Source organism: Triturus cristatus, chromosome 5_2 (assembly GCF_964204655.1).
Source record: "Triturus cristatus chromosome 5_2, aTriCri1.1, whole genome shotgun sequence".
In the NCBI taxonomy this organism is placed as follows: domain Eukaryota; kingdom Metazoa; phylum Chordata; class Amphibia; order Caudata; family Salamandridae; genus Triturus; species Triturus cristatus.
In genome coordinates, this window is record NC_140588.1 from 540,365,833 (window position 1) to 540,384,376 (window position 18,544).

The 18,544-nt window shown below is 39.3% G+C and overlaps 1 protein-coding gene across 1 annotated transcript in view; it reads left to right on the forward strand.

Annotated features, from left to right (window-relative positions):
- Nucleotides 1-18,544, forward strand: part of FBXL2 (F-box and leucine rich repeat protein 2) — a 393,398-nt gene that overhangs the window by 284,213 nt on the left and 90,641 nt on the right. The window contains exon 11 of the mRNA XM_085607622.1: nucleotides 11,948-12,008. Coding sequence (XP_085463748.1) covers nucleotides 11,948-12,008 — 61 coding nt within the window. The remainder of the gene's footprint in view (nucleotides 1-11,947; nucleotides 12,009-18,544) is intronic.

The window sequence follows — 18,544 nt, forward strand, 5'->3', positions numbered from 1 at the left end:
TTCGTATATATGTGTTCTTAGCTAGAGAGGATTAATGCTTTTGGAGACTGTAATGCCATTCTACCCTTCCCATGCTACCTTACTATCGATGCTTTATTTTTTTCTTTATTCTTGCTCAGATTGCTGTGTGCTCTACAAACTGATTTCCTATTATCCTGATCTTTTGAACAGTTGTTACTGCAATTTATTCGGGTACTTGGCTGAGTTTCCTGAACTTCTCTTTATGGGGAGTTTGTTATTTAGCTAAATGCTCCAGAATCTTGCTCTTTTCCAAGAGAACTCTTTATGGGTACTTATTAGGTTAGGACTCGTAGACTAAGATAAGCACTATTTCCTTTATGCAACACACTGTCTATTTTATGCTGACTTTAACAAAACCTTTTCTTGATACTTTTGTAAATTGACTGACCTGAATAAAAATAACGAGAACACTACAAATTTCATTTTTTTTCTTTTAGGAAATTTTTATTGTGATGTGTAAACGTCCAAAAAACTGTTTGATACAATCGTAGCAATATTCACATATCTCGAATAATTGTGGGTGATGAACACTGAAAGAAATATTACAAACACTACAAATTTCTTAATGAGAAATAAAGCTTTAAATACTATTCTAAACCTCTCATCATTAACTGAACATTAAGTTTCTGAAAGTTGATGATTATCATTGAAAAGAAATGTGTTACAGCTCCATTCTGCAACGATGGCCAAGATCCGTCGGCCTGAAGACAAATAAACGCTAAAGATGGGAAGCTTATGTTGGAAGTGGTTGGCTCTGCACTGATCATCAAATTGCCCTCTCAAATTTTGGGCGCTAACAATGACATATTCTGCAATGACAACTCAGCAGTTGTGATTACATTAGAGTTTTTATTGAAAAGGCATTTTTTGTTGTCTTAATAACTTTAGAAGCGTTCGATGTCCCTGCACAAAACTTCACCAGTCTTGCTTCATTCTTCCCTTTATTATCACTCTTCAAAGCGTGTCCCATTGCTGTTTAATAAAAGTGTGATTCAGCCTTACTTCACCTTTACATTTAAGTTCTGAGAATATTAGGTTAGAGAAGTTAGTCAACTGACCCTTCGCAAAAATCTGATACTTTCTCCATGGTAGGATCTGCATTTTTCATAGAATTGTAACAAGGGACCAAAGCCTATTTTTTCATCCTCTTGATGTCCCTTTCTGTGTAATAATGCAGTTGAATGTTGTGATGCATTAGGTTAAGATCAATCTAGTTTGGCACCTTGAAGTGTTGGTGGGAGGAGGACTCCAAAGAAGATGGTTGGGTGGAGGGGATTTGAAATGAGAACTGTGGGTGAAGTATCTTTAATAACTATACAGTAGGATTACTTGAAGTTGGTCTTCCTTCCACAGTCTCCTTGGAAACACTTGTATACACTGACAATAATTGGACTCACCTGTTGAGTACGATACCTCAACATTCAAATGTAGAGTGAAGTTGATGTTCACAGAGTGTTGTTCATAGGACTTTGTGAGCATGGATAGATTGTTGCATGGTTAGAAGAATGACTGTACATAAAGCTGCTTTGTAAGCTGTGGCAATCAGATTGCTGATGAAGGAAAAACCTAGATATGGACGCTTGATTTGTGTTCCAGTTTGAGCATCTGGTGTACAGCCTACAGGCATTCAGTACAACTTGTTGCATTATGATTTATTCAAACCTCAAGGAATGGGAGTGAGAAATAGATACTCCCAGGAATATATTTCAAGGTGATGCCTTCCAAGGACAAAGTGGTGTTACGTGATGTACAAAGGTCACCAACTGGTGAAATAAGAAGCCTGTAACAACAACTCCTCAAGCTTAAAGAATTGTGGGAGGAGATGCATACTCACTGTAATGCCTTTCCAGTTGATGCATTCGGAGTAAGAAGTGTCAATTGACTTGCAACGGTGACACACAGTCAGAGTAGGGGGCCTAAAAACAGCAATACGCCAGGGTCATTATGAAATGGCAATGTGATGTATGTTAACTGTTCTCAAGTGCTGGTATACAAAGATCTTTAAGTACCCGCTGCAAGATGGTGCTGAGACTGAATTGTAAGGAGTACATATGCTATCATTTCTTAACCGGTTTGGGGTTTTGTGAGTGTGGCTTCGGCCTGTCAGCGATAGACACACTTTGACTGTATACTAGTAATTCAAAGAGTTGAGTTGAAGAGAAAGTCTTAGTCCGGTATGCCTATGCTACATCAGTAAGAATTATATTGACTGTTGGTTTGTGATTTGTTGTAAGCAAATATAACTTAGGAGAGGTGCATTTTATTATTATAGTTATTGTAATACTTTGCATGCTAATTAACTTTCTATTACATATTAATATTTAACATTCATTTTTACTAGTAATGGGATTTTAGAGATAATAAATATTTGTTTGTCTTGACCTGGTGTGTGGAGTATTTGAAAGTTATGCAACGGCCTGCTACTCAGCACAGGCATGGGCAGAAAGATGTCTCTTTTATCTCACATTTAGGGTGCTATGGCACAGGAAGCATTGAAGGGCCTACCTGAGTTGGGCATAGACTCTGCAGTTTAAATGAGTACGAGGTTTGCATTAAAAAAATGCGTTATTTACAAGAGTTTCATCTTTATTTAAAAGATCACTTTTTGTAAGATGCAAAAAAAACTGAACATCAATTTGTGGAGCAATATGTGACAACTTTGAGAAAACTGGCAGCAACATATAAGCTTGCTCTTCAAACTGATGAGCGGATTTGTGACCAGTTTTGACTTAATTGGGATTGGTAGAAGGTGAGAGAAGAGATGTGGCTCAAAGATGAGCCACTTCTCCCTGAGGTGAGTTTTGTTGCAAAGAGAATAGAACACACCGTAAAGTGTGTAAATTAGCTTTGAAGGGAGGATGACAAGTGTAGCAACAATAGTGGTGTTTTTGACTGTAAAAATTGATAGAAAGAAAGAACATGGTAATAAGTCCTAGAAACAGTGCTTCAGATGTGGTTTATGTGCTCACATGGCAAGTAGTAGACTCTGTTGTGCCATAAAAATGAAATGTGACAAATGTCAGAGGAGGGATCACTACAACAAATGCTGCTGCGCTGGGACTTTTATCTACAGAGAAAACGCATAGGATCAAGAAATTGTGGGATGAGGTAATTCTTCAAGTGAGAGGTAACCATGAAAGGCACGGAAATCCTAACTAATGGGTATTGCTCAACAATAGAATAGTTAAGATGATTTTTGACTTTCATTCCAAATGAACAATATTTTCAGAGTAGGTGTCTGAAAGTTTATTTGAGAAGTCAGAGAAACTAAAACTGATGGATGTGAATCATGGAGGTCATCCTTTTAAGATGTCAGGTTTTTTTGAGTTTACTATTGAGTTTGGAGAGAAAATTAACATTGTAAAATAAATGTAGCTAAGAAAGGTGATAAGATATTGGGTTGGCAACAAAAAAAGGACTTTAAGAATTTGATTGGTGTCTAATGCCGGTCCTCGGATACGAATCAAGCAGGTTGGGAATGCATGTGAAAAATTCAAGAACATTTTTCCTTCTGTGTTTAAGAATGAGTTGGTGTGTTTGAAAGGGTATATACATCAAAGTAGATTACATCAGGGTGCTAAAACTATTTCTGCCAAAATAAGGAGTCTACTGATATTGGTGTATGAAGAAGCCAAGTTTGAATTGCGTAAGTTATGTAAAGCTGAGGTTATTGAACCAATAGAAGCAGCAGAATGGTTAGCACGAGAAGTTCTAGCCACCAAACTCAATGAAGACGTGCGTCTATGTGCAGATCTTCATGCTCTCGACAAGGAAGTGTTGATGGATACATTTCTACTACCCAACGTAACAGAGATGCTTACATTGTTGGTTGGGGCCAAGTATTTCATCACCTTTGACTTGGCTTGAGCTTATCACAGATAAAACTGCAAGAAAATTTAAAGGAACTCTGTTTTAATCTTACCCGTGGTCACATATGAATTTAAGTGCATGTCTTTTTTTGGTTGGTCACAACGGCTTTAGTATTTCAAAGAGTAATGAATGTCCTGGAGTGATGTTCTACCTGGATGATGTGTTAGTATTTGGTAGTATAGGGTTTGAACACAACCAAAGAATCAAGATGGTGTTTAGAATTTTCTAAGAACAAGGTATCACTTTGAGAACAATAAGTGTTGTTTTGTTTGATTAAAACTACTATATTTAGGTCATGAGATCAGTTGTGATGGGGTGCGCCAAAGAAACGTTTTGGTGGAGGAAACTCAGAGGATATTCAGAAACTTGAACAACCACAGAACCACAAGGAGGTTCTTTCTTTCGTGGGAATGTTGGACTAGTATTAACATTTTGTGAAAGAGTTGTCGGCCAAAACAGTTGTATTGCTAAGTTTGCTTAAGAACCATTTTGAATTTGTGTGAGGAATGTGTGCAGAATTAAATTAGATTAAAAAGACTTTGACAACGGGCCTTGTTTGAAAGCCTTTGTGCCTGGAGATAAATCTGTATTACTCACAGATGCCAGGTATAAAGAGATAGGAGTAGTGTTGTTTCAAATAGTAAATGAGGAAGAGAGGACAATTGCAGATAAACACTTTCATCTCCAAATGGGCAACGTCACATTCTAAGGAGGGGGAGTCTCACTGTAGCCTATGCGAGTTGGGAGTTGAGGAGGATATCCCACACGTTTTGTTCTTTTCCTCAGCGTACAAAAGCACCAGAAGGAAATGGTTAAAACCGTTAGGCAGGTGCCGTAATGTCAGGAAATTTAATGAAATGCTGCGAATATTAAAAACAGATAACTCCCACCTCATAGTATTTGGGCTCAGCAGATTCCTACTGGCTATCAATTTTAAAAAGAAATTGAGAGGGCGAAAATTCTAACTCCCAACAGCAGGACGTCGGGCTGATGCTTGTACTTAGTGACCATGGTGTATTACCTAGTAGGAGTAGTTATGCTTAAAATAATTCAAGGGGAATAGACACCTTAACTATTCACCATACTGATCCCCTTGAACTATCACTTAGTGAAGATAATAACCCTACATTTTTGGAAAAGGTTGACTTGATAGCCACTGAATATGGCCAAACAACTATTTTAGTGGAGAAGGTACATTGGAAAGGCTATTGTCCAGGCTTATATGGCATTGAAAGTGAAGCTGACAGTTTCTATGTAATCACTAAAAAAAAAAGTTTTTTATCTGTTATGCATTTTTATAAGTCTGATATTTTTAGAAATATTTTGATGATCTTATGAATTGATATGACCCATTTTATATAGCCATTTTATTGAACTTATTTTTTAAGAGCAATGTAAATGCCATTAAACCTTGCACCTTTTGTACGCACTTTAACTAGTTTATGCTGATGCTCGAGCGTAATGGATGATCGTAACAATTGCGTCATTGCACATCTAATGTATATGCACTTTACCTGAAATCGATGCTTGGTATAAGATAAACAGCATTATGCTACTTATGCATTGCACATGTTAATACGAACTAGGGAACCCAAATAAGGTTGCTTTAGGGACCTTGGGTAATCAATTATTTCTAAAGAAAGTGGTCCCTAGACAAGAATTTATAAGAGCAAACAATAAATATAGCCCCAATCAGGACTATATTTTACAGCTGTCCAGACGGACAGGTATTTTTAATATATAGTTGCTTAAATATACACAAAATTCATCAAGAAACAAAGTGGGACACAAGCCTCTATCCAACTTAGTGGGAAGGACGTACAACATGAAACAAAAAGACTCCGGCAGAGTGAACTGTTTGCCATAAACACCTCTTTATTTAATACTTATTATGTGTAATGGTGTTTCCAATATAATTTGTTTGTCCTACCAAAATGTATCTCATACAAACCATTTACTCTGCCTGAGCCTTTTTGTTTCATGTTGTACATCCTTCCCACTAAGTTGGATACAGGCTTGTGTCCCACTTTATTTGTTTCTTGCTGAATTTTGTCTAGGGACCACTGTCTTTAGAAATAATATGTATTGCACAAGCACTTAATATATTAGTAGGACAATAGCTTAATCTCTATACTGTTGTGGCTATCCTGCGGGAAATGCGATACCCTTATTTAAATCCATTGTGAATTTTTTTTCAAAACAGATGTATTCTGGTGCGCTGTAGCGAGCAACGGATGAGAGTATTTTTAAATTCCTATGTATGTACTGTATTTTATTTGCTTTCTACTTTTATGGCCTTATAGTCCGAAATAAAGTATTTTGGAGAAGACAATTGTGTTTGTGTCACGTGCATTTAGGGTGCGCAGACTACCTACGCCATCACTGAGGAGAGAGTTTAAGCAGTTGTTATGGGGGACGCATTTTAATGTCAAAACAGATCATAAGCCAATTGATTGAACTCCTCAAAACAAAGCATTCTTGAAGAGTGCGTCTTCAAGAATTAGGAAGTGGGTTATAAGTTTACAAGAATTTTCATTTGCTGTTGTGTATTTGCCTGGTGTGTATAATGTGGCATATATTTGTCCAGATTAGTTACTGATAGTTCGAATGGGACCCAGACTATAGAGGAAGATGATGTGTGGTAAGAGGTTAGTGTGATGGCAGATGGAGCCATTGAAAGGATAGAAGTCTGCTATGCAGAGTAATCTATTTGCTCTGAAAAAATGGAAAAGTTATTTTGTTCTAGGAAAGGAGATCATGCTTTTTGAAGATTCACTGAAACCATTTTGATTGATTCTGAATGATCTCTGTGTGCATAATGGCATGCTATTTAGAGGGAACAGATTGGTGGTGCCTTCCTGAATGCGGAGTAAAGTTGTTGAGTTGGTAGGATTGGTAAAAGCTTAGGAGAGAACTTTTACTGACTTTTGGTGGCCTACTTGTGACATGGGAATGGAAAGAGTAATTGGGAAGTGTCTACAAAGTTGTGCTAGTGACAACACTAGGTGGGAGATCTTGCGAGGATTAGGGCACCAGCAGGTACCACAGAGTAACCTAATTTAATGTTGCCCTTTAACATGATAAAGTTGGTTCAAAGCATCAGACAGATGGAAGTATTTGTAACATCAACAAGGTAGCTGTCTGAAATAGAGATGCTGCAGAGGAGGATGTGATAGGTAGAAAATGTATTTAGACTGTTAATAATCATCACTGCTGAAAAGGAATTTTCAACATCTCATCCATAACACCATATACAGGTTTACTTACAGGCCTAAATATCTGAAGGACTGTGTATGCTAAAGTAAGAATATATTGCTTTGTATGTTCCGTTTATGGAATTGATACTAGTTAAAGTTATCATTTCAAAATTGTTATACAAGTGAAGGTGTGTGATGTATTATTCTCCTATCATGTATTATGTCTTCTATAGTGAGATGCTATTTTATTCTATTTAGGTATCAGTAGTATTTTGGCCACAGTTAGAAGTTTCCAGTTTTTCCAAATGAGTGCCTAATGAATGTCTGAGCAGATTATACAACCTTGTTTATGCATGGGCTACCCTTTTTAATATGTATTGTGTGTGTAATGTTTTTTATTTAGCAAACAAATAGATTTTGTACTTTTTCATAGTCAATCACGCTACTCTTGTTTTGACATTATTGAAAAAATAGATGAGGGTGTCAGTAGCTATTATAGATCCAATTTGGACAATATCCCATTGAAACAATGTGAGCCAAATCATTTCTCTAGGGACACCTTTTCCCAAAGTGAATAAATATTATCTACTACCATTTCAGAAAGTTCACCACTCTTGTCTGTTCTCCATACACTTTAGACTCTAGATAGACATTTACCAGAATAATCTACAATTCATGTTTATAGCATAGCATAGCATCCCTCTTAGAGCAATTGATTTATTAGTCAGAAAATGAAAATACTTTTTTAATGACTTTCATCACTTTCTTCGTGTAATACGTGGGATCTTCCAAGATGAGCATGAAGTCATCTTCATAAAGTCTGAATTTAACTTCCCCCAGAGATGTTTGAATTTGTTTTATTTGATGGTTTCCCAGATTGCTATTGGAAGTGTTTAAAGAACAGTAAATGTGGTAATCAGCACCCTTCCTAGCCCTTTTCTAATATCAAATGCATAACAAAATGACTATTTCCATTCATTTTGATATATGGTTTAGTGTAGAGGCATATGATATTCTTAATGAGAGGATGACTGGGTAGAATCAGTCGATTGTTCCTGACCCTGTCAAATAAATCTCGGTATCAAGTAAAAATACTTGGCTATCATATAATAAGCATTAATGTGCATATTGTTCCTGATTGTTTGGTTTAGAGCAAAGCATGCTTCAGAAACTATATTATTATTTATATCATTTAAGGAATATACAACAGCGATCTGTTCCCAAGAATGTTGAATAACGTTATGATGTTTTTAATAAGTAAAGTAGATCATAGAGCAGCACATTGTGGAACATCTATTCCATCTTTAGATGTTATTAATATAAACGCTTTATAGACCTCTGCTTTTCAAGAATCTTTTGGCTCTTCAAATGTTTTGACCAAAAGGGTTACTACTTTTTCATTGCAGATATTTTGAAATTGCCAGGGACCTTGCCAGTTGACATTTCTGTAAATGCCAAATGTTACTTTCAGAGACCTGGTTCATCAAAAAAACTCCACGCTTGCGGGCTAAATATTTGGTATGTGTAGTGATTCCATGAGACTTTTTCTCCTGTATTAGATCTTTGGTGTGAGGATACGGAGTAGTTTAATTTTTTCCTCCTTCAGACAAGTGTAAAAAGTCACCGGCTCCATACATGGGCAGTAGACTTTGTATTGGAACACTCGTTCTTATACCATTCAGCTTAAAAACTGCTTCAAAATAACATCAAAGTAAGGTTAAAATGAAAACCAGAATAGTTCATCCTTTGTAGAATGTTTTCCAATGAGAATGTCAAATTGTATGGAACCATGTTTAGCAGAGGATCTCGTCCAAATCAACCACTGTACCTTGTGCCAGGTTACAGAAATTAACATTAGCAGATAAGAGTCTTTTTTCATGAGAGAATCAAGGGAGAAAGATAGTGCTTCATTGATTATGTAACCAAAATGTCTGTACTTTAAAAGAACTGTTCAAAGATATATGTGTTTGACAGAATGTTTTTATTCTTGATCTAGGGCTGATCTAAATATGATGTAAGATCAAAATATGCAAATAGATCAACTCTGGAAATTAAATGATGAGTACTTTTTGATAAGTGATTCGTGTACACTCCAGATCCATAGGACTCTTCTAATTAGGGGCCCTGTGTGGTCGTTATGGTAAACATGAATTTTAGCCCTTAAAAATAAATACATAATGATAGATATTTTAAGACAAAGATAGTTTTGATGTTGTAATCAATAACGATTATCATTTTAAATGTAATTATGGATTACTTTTAAGGTAATGTGAGGTGGATATTAAAAATAACATTCCTATGCATAATATATAGCCAGTCTTCTTGAAGAGGGACTTCATTACATTACATGGTCTTATGATGGGATGATATTTTCAACGTTTTTCAGTGTACTACACCCAGTGGTCGCTATTCTCCCTTCTCTAAGCCGTCAATGTTTCCTCTGTGACTTCTGCTCAACTATTCATTCAATATTTTGCATTTTGGGATACCATCCTTGAACATTCCAGTTATGGATCCAGAAGTGAAATATGGTTACATTAATATGTGATATCCATAAAGATCCACAACCCTCCAGAGCCCAGACTCGACTTACTTGTACATAGGTGAAGTCAACTGGCACCGAGCTTTCATCCATTTGAGTTCAACATTCAAAACATGCCCCTTTTTACCTGATTAAACATTTACATTTTATTAATTTCTATCTGTGCTTAAAAAATGGCTGGACCTGCTATTGTTTCTTCTCCCTCACCTGTTCACACCAGGAAGACTCTTACTCTAGATTTGATCACGACGAACACTTAAGGTATGACTTTTGTAGATCCATATAGGTGATGGCCTCTGTAGATTTGCATTTTCTGGAGCCTTGTTTGTTTAGCGGTCTGGGTTTGTCCGTGTTATGGCCTCCTTTAACTGTCTTTGCATACGAGTCTGAGCTCCACTAGCAATTTCATGGCAAAAACACTCCGATCCGTCCTGATATACATACTGGTTTTTAGGGTCCATTTTAGAAGATTGGCGTTCATCACATAGGTCAAAAGGAGATATGGAATCCCAGTAATCCTGTAAGGCATTCAAGATGTAATACTTAAAGAGATCAAATTTCTTCGGGAACAAATTTAACAGTAGATAAATGAACAAACGTAATCCAACAAAAAAGCCTCTTAAGAAGAAAGTTATCTTTTTTATGGCATACATTTTAATAGAAGTGGTGGCAAAATTCAAAAAAGATGCAACAGTGCAGTGAAGTAATGCAAATAAGTAAGCTCAAGGTGTGTGATAAGAACTATTTACAGATACGATCAACTGAATCTCATTAATGGTGAGGGCTCCCATTTGAATAGAAATGATGAATAAAGCAACAAAACAATCTGCAGTTTGATTAATTGATATTTTATCTGATTTTTGTGGCGCTGTCCCACTAGCCTGGTGGAGCGACGGAGGTGCAGTTGAAACTAAGGGCTCCCTTTGGTTTAGACTCTTTCTTTAGATTTCTCCCCAATTTGGGTAATGATTACTATTCGGAACACCTGTGCCCTTTGAATAGAATCTAATCTTACTGAACTATGTTGGTGGGTACTAAAATGATATCTGTGTCCGAGGAAAACCTCACCCAAGATTTGGCTTAGGAGACACATCAAAGTTCAGATTCTTCTGAAGCTTAACTCATAACCTCTGTACAACTGATTTTTCTAAATTGATCAAATATAGGGTTTTTATTTACAAATAGTTTTGCACACAGAATTCCCTCTTACCACCTGTTAACTGTGCCATTGCATACTTTTAGGTATCCGCGAAAGACACGTTTTGCTGTCTGGTGGCCAGACATATTGTTTTTAGTATACAAGTAGTGGGTTTTGGTCATAATTGGATTACTTTGTGGTCTTCCATTGTTTTTTACTCCTGATTTGATGGTGTACTTCCCTAGTTTGTGTTGTCCTGTCATGAGTTTTTAGGTCTCTGCTGTCTCATGGGTTGACTTGGATACTTCCACTTCTAACTTTACTTGCAATTGGGGACCTGCTTTTTCCCTCTTGTTAAGCACTGCATGGGAGAGCTTGTGTTCTCTTGCACTCTCTCCTGTGTTCTACTTCTCCTTCCCTTCGCCCCTCCCCCTTGGTTTCCATGTTGTATCCCACAAGCTGTTGCCCCTTTGTTGATACCAACCAGTTTCATCTTGTGGTTCCTCTCCCCGCTACATTATTTTACTTTTTTTTTACCCCTTTATTTTCAGCAGTCGCCCATTTTAAATGAGGTTTTTGCACCTTTCAAAGTGGCTGCCTGTGAGTGTGTGCACATGCAGACACTGTGGTAACCACAAAATTGGTTTATAATATTTGAACAAACCCATTCAAAGATTGCTGCAGTGAATGTGTTTGCATCCATTTGAACTGTCTATGAATGAGTTTGTTCAAATACTACAAACACATTCAGCGATGATCTCCATGGATCCAACCATTGTCACCATCATTAAGTGGGTTTGTTCACATATAAACACATTCAAAGATGGGCTTCATGGATGCCTGGGCACTTCCAAAATAAGGCTCATTGTACAATAGATTTCAGTGAAATCTTATGCTTATGTGGTACGAGCGCACAAGAGGGACCAGATAAAGACTCCTGTAGATCAAACCTTTTCTTTTACTGATAAAAATAACCTTTGCTGTTATCTTTTTTTATAGAAGTATCACAGCACTATGGAAAATGTGCTTGGATTGAATTTGAAATTCATGTCGCTACAAGAGCCTTCTGTTCTTTTGCATGCCCAACTAATCATTTGTTTTGTTTGACTCTAAACAGCTAAAGATTGGATGACTCATTTCCCAGCATAGTCACTCATTTTGTTTTTGATAATTTTCTAGGATTTTGGAAGCGGCCAGGTGTACCCAACTGACTGATGCTGGTTTCACATTATTAGCCCGGGTAAGGCACATGAAGTTTCAAGCTGTAGCAATATTGGGTGATCAGTCAAACAATGTACTTTTAACCGCACCTTTTTCCACTTTGCACACAGTGGAATGTACGTATGAAGGTAAACAGTGGCCAGGGTAAAGTAGAGGGCTGCTTGGTACCTTATGTTTGACGATTCCAGCTTACAAATACTTGGAAGCCCTAAGCTGGGCATTGCCTTCAATTATTGTATTATTGTTTTTTTTATTTGATTTGCTGAAACTCTCTCAGGTGACCCCCAACTTCTACCGACCCATCAGGTAGGGCTCTGTGCTGAGGACAGTCTGATTACGAACAGCATGTCATGGTCCGAGTTCTTTGCCAACATCTCCAACATGAGAATCTGCATGTGTAGACCAGAGAAAACCTTTGACTGCCACCCCTGGCTGTTTGTCTCCCATTTTGTGGTTCTCCAAAGGGGTATCAATGCTTATTGACAACCATTTAGTTTAATTGCACCTTAAATGGTAATACTGTGCAAACACTGTGCAAAATGCTCTCGAAGATGTGATTAACAAAGGATTTTGAATGTTGGATGCAGTGTTTACAAAAATATGAAGTTAACATATTTGTTCATTGCAGAACAGTAATTAGATTAATATGCCTCCTGATAAAAATTGATTATGAAATAGTAAAGATGTATTATTTAACCATCTTTTAAGTCTATTTATGTGTTTTTTAGCAGGAGTATGGTCAAGGGTGGACTGAGCAGCATGTGGTTGTAATCAGCCTATAAGTGTAGGATTTGGCAGGTATAAAACATAACGTATAGGCTATTAAGAAGTTGCAATGTTCCGTTTCACAGGTGCTAAAAGTAGCTTCTGCAGTTTCACATTGGCTTGGCAGAAACTTTCACAAATTCAGGGTCAAAGTGGCCCTTTGTAGATGATACAGAAGAGCCTATGAATGTTTTTATGAGATAGTTGTAGCCATATGAGTCCTTCTGAAATGTATGAGCAGAGGAGGTGATGCCATACCGATCTAAGTATAATCTGGCACTACAGTTGAAATAATTATTGTACGGTTGAGGAACACACCGCTGCTGTAAGACATTTAGGGGGAGTTGCTTGGCTGTTAAATTGTTTAAGGTGAACTACATTTTCCTCGTCTACTTTAACTTCCATCTCGACAACCACAATGACATCAACACATCAACCGCATGAACAACATCAGATTCACCCAAATCGGCCAAGACCCCACGCACACCGCAGGCAACAATCTAGACCCCATCTTCACCTACAGCGACTGCATCCAGTACAGCCACACCTTGGAACTCACCTGGGCCGACCCCTTAATCATCCACTTCAACATCACCAGCTCACAGACTTCTGCCCCCAGTTTACCCTACACCCCCTCCCCCCCGTAGCTGGACCAAACTCTCAAAGTACACATGGATCAATACCTCAACACCACCCACCCCATCTCCTCCAACAACCTAGACCAGAACGTCAGAAACTTCAACAGTTGGATCTCCAACTTTTCTGACAGCGTCGCTCCCATCTGCATCAACACCCACAGAAGGTTCACCAAGCAGGCTAGCTAGTACACTGAAGACCTCAGAAACACACAACTGGAAAGGAGATGGCGCACTAGTAAGGATACGACCAGCAAGACCACCTTCAGTACATCCCTCAACCTCTATCAGAGACAGTTGAGAGAATCAAAGAAGAAAGCCTTAGCGTCAAGCATCAAATCAAGATCCAATTATCGCAAAGAACTCTTCAACATTGCCAGAGTTCTCCAACCAGCAACAAACAACATTGCCCCCTCAAAGGAACTCTGCGACAACCTTGCAAACTTATTTCATGACCAGATTGCCAACATCTACAGAACTTCAAGCCCCAGCCCAAGGCCACCGATTTCTTCAAGAAACACAATGACCCCGCTACCACCACAGTTAACCGACTAACCGAATGGAGCCAGCTCGCCCCACAGGACACTACCTCCATCATGAACTCACTCTACTCAGCAGCCCCAATCGATCAATGCCCTCACCGCATCATCAACCTAGGCAAAACCAGCATCAGCCATGTACTTACCACCTTGTTCACCACCTCAATTCCCGTTGCCACCTTTCCGGAGGACAGGAAACGCGCAGAAGTCCACGCCCTACTAAAGAAACCATCTGGAGCCTCCAGTGAACTCAACAACTATCGACCGATCAACCTGTTCCCTGCCTAAGTATTAGACCAAGCCATTATCCAACAACTCTCCTCACAGCCTGAACAGAACCTCCTAATCGACTCCTCCCAATCCAAATTTCAACCACAGCAAAGAGGAAGTCCTCATTCCAGATACCGATGACATCCGAGCCCTACTCGACCAAGGAGAGACTGCGGCTCTGATCCTCCTAGACCTCTCAACAGCTTTTGATACGGTCTTCTACTGCATACTTATCACAAGGCTGCACCGCATAGGCATCCAAGGAGCGGCTCTCAGATGGATTGCCTTTTTCTTGACCGGAAGAATGCAAAATCTCTGCCTTCGCCCATTTGCCCCTTCACCGCCGACCCGAAGGAAATAATCTGTGGAGTACCCCAAGGATCCTCGCCAATCCCCGCCCTCTTTAATATGTATATGATATTTCTGGCCAACAACTACCAAAACCCATGGACTGAACATCATATCCTATGCTGACAACACACATTCCATCCTTTCTGTCGCCGAAGACACCACCAACACCAAGACCAACTGCATGACAGAGGTTGCCAGGTGGATGAAAGATAACTGCCTAAAGCTTAACGCAGAAAAGACAGATGTACTGATTTTCGGTAACAGCTTCCCATGGGACGCATCCTGGTGGCCCTCAGAAGTCGGATCTACTCCTACCCCCACTGACCACACTACAAACCTAGGCATCACTCTGGACTGCAAGCTACCCATTACGACTTGCGTCAACTGCTACTTCGTCCTCTGCATGCTTTATAAGATATTCAAATAGCTACCCCAAAGCTCAAGACGCACCATCACCCAGTCCCTCATCTCCAGTTGACTGGACTACAGCAACGTTCTCTTAGCAGGGAGTTTAACTCACCAAAGACTAGGAACCATACAGAACGCTGCAGTTAGACTCGTCCTGGATCTCCCTAGACGAAACCACATCAACCCCACCTCGGGGAACTCCACTGGCCAGTTCAAGGTCCTGACCACTGCTTACAGGGCCCAACACAACTGCGTATCCACCTAATTAACCCTCTGCCTAAACTTCCATCAGCTATTGCAAAAGAACATCGGAGCAACTCAACCAAAACCTTGTTTTCCAATTTAGATGGGAGCAAGGCCTTGGTTGCACTGGGGCATTTACATGTCCACTGTATGCGTCACATGCAAGGAAGTACAACTCTCAATTTATTCTGGATGGTTTTGCATATTGATAAGAACAGTTTGTGGCTGTAGTATGTGTGCTGGGCAGTCTGCATTGTCAAAGTTGGGAAGTAATTGGGGGATACCTGAGAGGACTGCTTTAAGCAGCCAAAAATGCCATACTTCATGCTCCTACCAAGATTTCTAAGACCTCCAACCCACCTGCTTAGATATCCCTAAAAGACTGGCGTACTGCATTGCTTTTTGTCTTACCGTAAAACTCTAAAGTATTACGAATTATAGGGAATCTAATACACAATCAACTTGAAATAAAATAAGGAAAGTGTTATACAATATAACATGATTTTCACATTTTATTATACCAATAATTGAATAAAAAATACAATATAACACATAAATAGCATCATTTAGTAAAACAATCCCAAACTCAATTATTCCAGTGCAGTTTTTCACACATCATTGGTCATAAAAGATTTGTGCCACAGAAGATCAACAGACTAATCCTGTTTTCTTCCCTTGGGGAAAACAGCGTACGGCACATGCCAAGACATGGGAGTCCACCACAATAATAATGTCACTGTTCTGTAAGGTTTAGTAAAAAGGGTTCAATAGTTTAAATCGGAGCTCAACCCCTAGCACCTGTGCAACAGAGCTGACTCGCTTAACATAAGAAAATGTGTAAAGGATTTAGAAGTACCCAAACAGGAAAAATGTTGATAACACAATACAAAAAAATCCCACTCCAATTTATAACAATAGAGAATATTTTAACCCCTTCGCTGCTAGGCCTTTCTCACCCCCACACTAAGCCTTTTTTGGGCTATTTTGGGTAGTGCACGCTTGTGCCCCTGTAACTGTTTGACCACATAAGGTATCCATGCCAAATTTGCGTCCTTTTCTTCCAACATCAGGGGGATTCTGGTATCCAGGGTTTGTGGATTCACTTGGAGGGGTCCCAGAAATTAGCCAAAATACAACAAAATGTTTTTTTGTGAAAAATGGGGGAAACGGGCTGCAAATGAAAGCGTCTGGGTTTATCTCTGCAAATGGTATCAAAAAAGGGTTTGTGGGGTTGAAATCACAGTTTTCCCAGCTTTTAGGGAATGACAGACTTTTGTCAGAAAACCAACATTATTTACACAGTTTTGGCATTGTTCTGGGACATAGGCTATTTTTGCTATTTTTGTCCTTTCAACCTCCTTCCAGTTAATGGTAGAAATGGGTGTGAAAGCAATAATGGATCCTGGAAAGCTATACATTTTGGTAAAAGTAGGCAACATTCTGAATTCAGCAAGGGGTCATTTGTGTAGATCCATCAAGGTTTCTTTATAGAAAATAACAGTTAAATATTGGAAAAATTGAAAATTAGTTGAAAAAAACAGCCTTTTGTGTCAACGTTTTCACCTGTAACTTCTTCTAATTATGACAGCTCTTTGAAAGCAATATACCGTTACATCCGCTGGACCTTCCTGGTTGTGGGATATATAGGACTCGAAGGTTCACCAAGAACCCGACGGACCCAGAATCAAAAACTGAGCAGCAATTTGCAATGTTTTTTTATTATGTTCGGGTATATAACAATTATTGTGGGGAAATGTATACATGGAAAAATCGGTATGAAAGACACCTATGTATTTCTGAAATGGGAACAAATTATAGAGTTTTGAAACAGAACATATTTGCACATTTTCGAAATTGGGAATACTCATACTAGCATGAGAATTATCGGTCATTTTTCAAAATGACTTTTTTTTTACACAATGTCTTTCATTTGGAAGGCAGAAATGCATCAAAAATCAATAGGTAATAACAGTTGCTTTACAAATCTGAATTACCCTAAGTCTAAAATAAAAATAAAAATGGTACCTCACTTGTGTGGGTAGGCATAGTGCCCACGACAGGAAATGGCTCAAAACCCAACGTGAACACACCACATTTTCACAATGAAAATTTACCCTTTTTCTGCGACGTGTCTAACTGTAGTTTTTTTAACACTAGCTCTGCCGGCACCTAGGGAAAACTAGCAAACCTATACATTTATGAATACTAGACACCCAGGGGAATCCAGGATGGGGTGACTTGACTGCCTCCCACTAGGGTCTGTTACCCAGAATCCCTTGCACACCTAAAAAATTGTGAAAAGAAACACATTTTCCCCACATTTCTGTGGTGGAAAGTTCTGGAATCTGCGTGGATCCACAAATTTCCACCCACCCGCGTTCCCCAAAGTCTTACGAGAAAATTGGTACCTCACTTGTGCGGGTTGGCCTAGTGCCCGTGACCGAAAACGGCGCAAAACGCAATGTGGTCACACCTCAATGTTGCAGTGAAAAATGATCCTTTTTTGGCAAAGTGCCTAGCTGTAGTTTTTGAACCATAGGTCTGCCAGCACCTAGGCAAACCTAGCAAACCTATACATTTTCGTAAATTAGACACCCGGGGAAATCCAGGATGGTGTGACTTAGCTGCCTCCCACCAGGTTCTGTTACACAGAATCCCTTGCAAACCTAAAATATTGTAAAAAAAAAACACATTTTCCCCACATCTCACTTGTGCGGGTTGGCCTAGTGCCCGTGACAGGAAACGGCGCAAAACGATATGTGGTCACACCTCAATTTCGCAGTGAAAAATTACCCTTTTTTGGCAAAGTGCCTAGCAGTAGTTTGTGAACCCTAGCTCTGCCGGCACCGAGGGAAACCTACCAAACCCACACATTTCTGAAAACTAGGCACCCGGGGGCTTCCAGGGAGGTGTATGGCTTACGTGGATCCCCCAACGTTTCCTTACCCAGAATTCCCTGCAAACTTCAATTTTAGCTGAAAAAATCACTATGTGGTGAGGCGACATCAACATTGCCTATCAAAAAATGTTTGGGGCCCTTGGGCCTCGCGGGTACTTGGGCCTCCCACACAAGTGAGGCACCATTTTTATCGGGAGACTTGGAGGGAACGCTGGGTGGTGGGAAATTTGTGTGAGCCCGGTGATGCCACAACTTTCCCACCCCAAAATGTGTGAAAAAAGTGGTTTTTTTCAGCTAAAATTGAGGTTTGCAGGGGATTCTGGGTAAGGAAACGTTGGGAGATCCACGCAAGCCATACCTCCCTGGAAGCCCCCGGGTGTCTAGTTTTCAGAAATGTGTGGGTTTGGTAGGATTCCCTAGATGGCCGCCGAGCACGGGGCCAAAA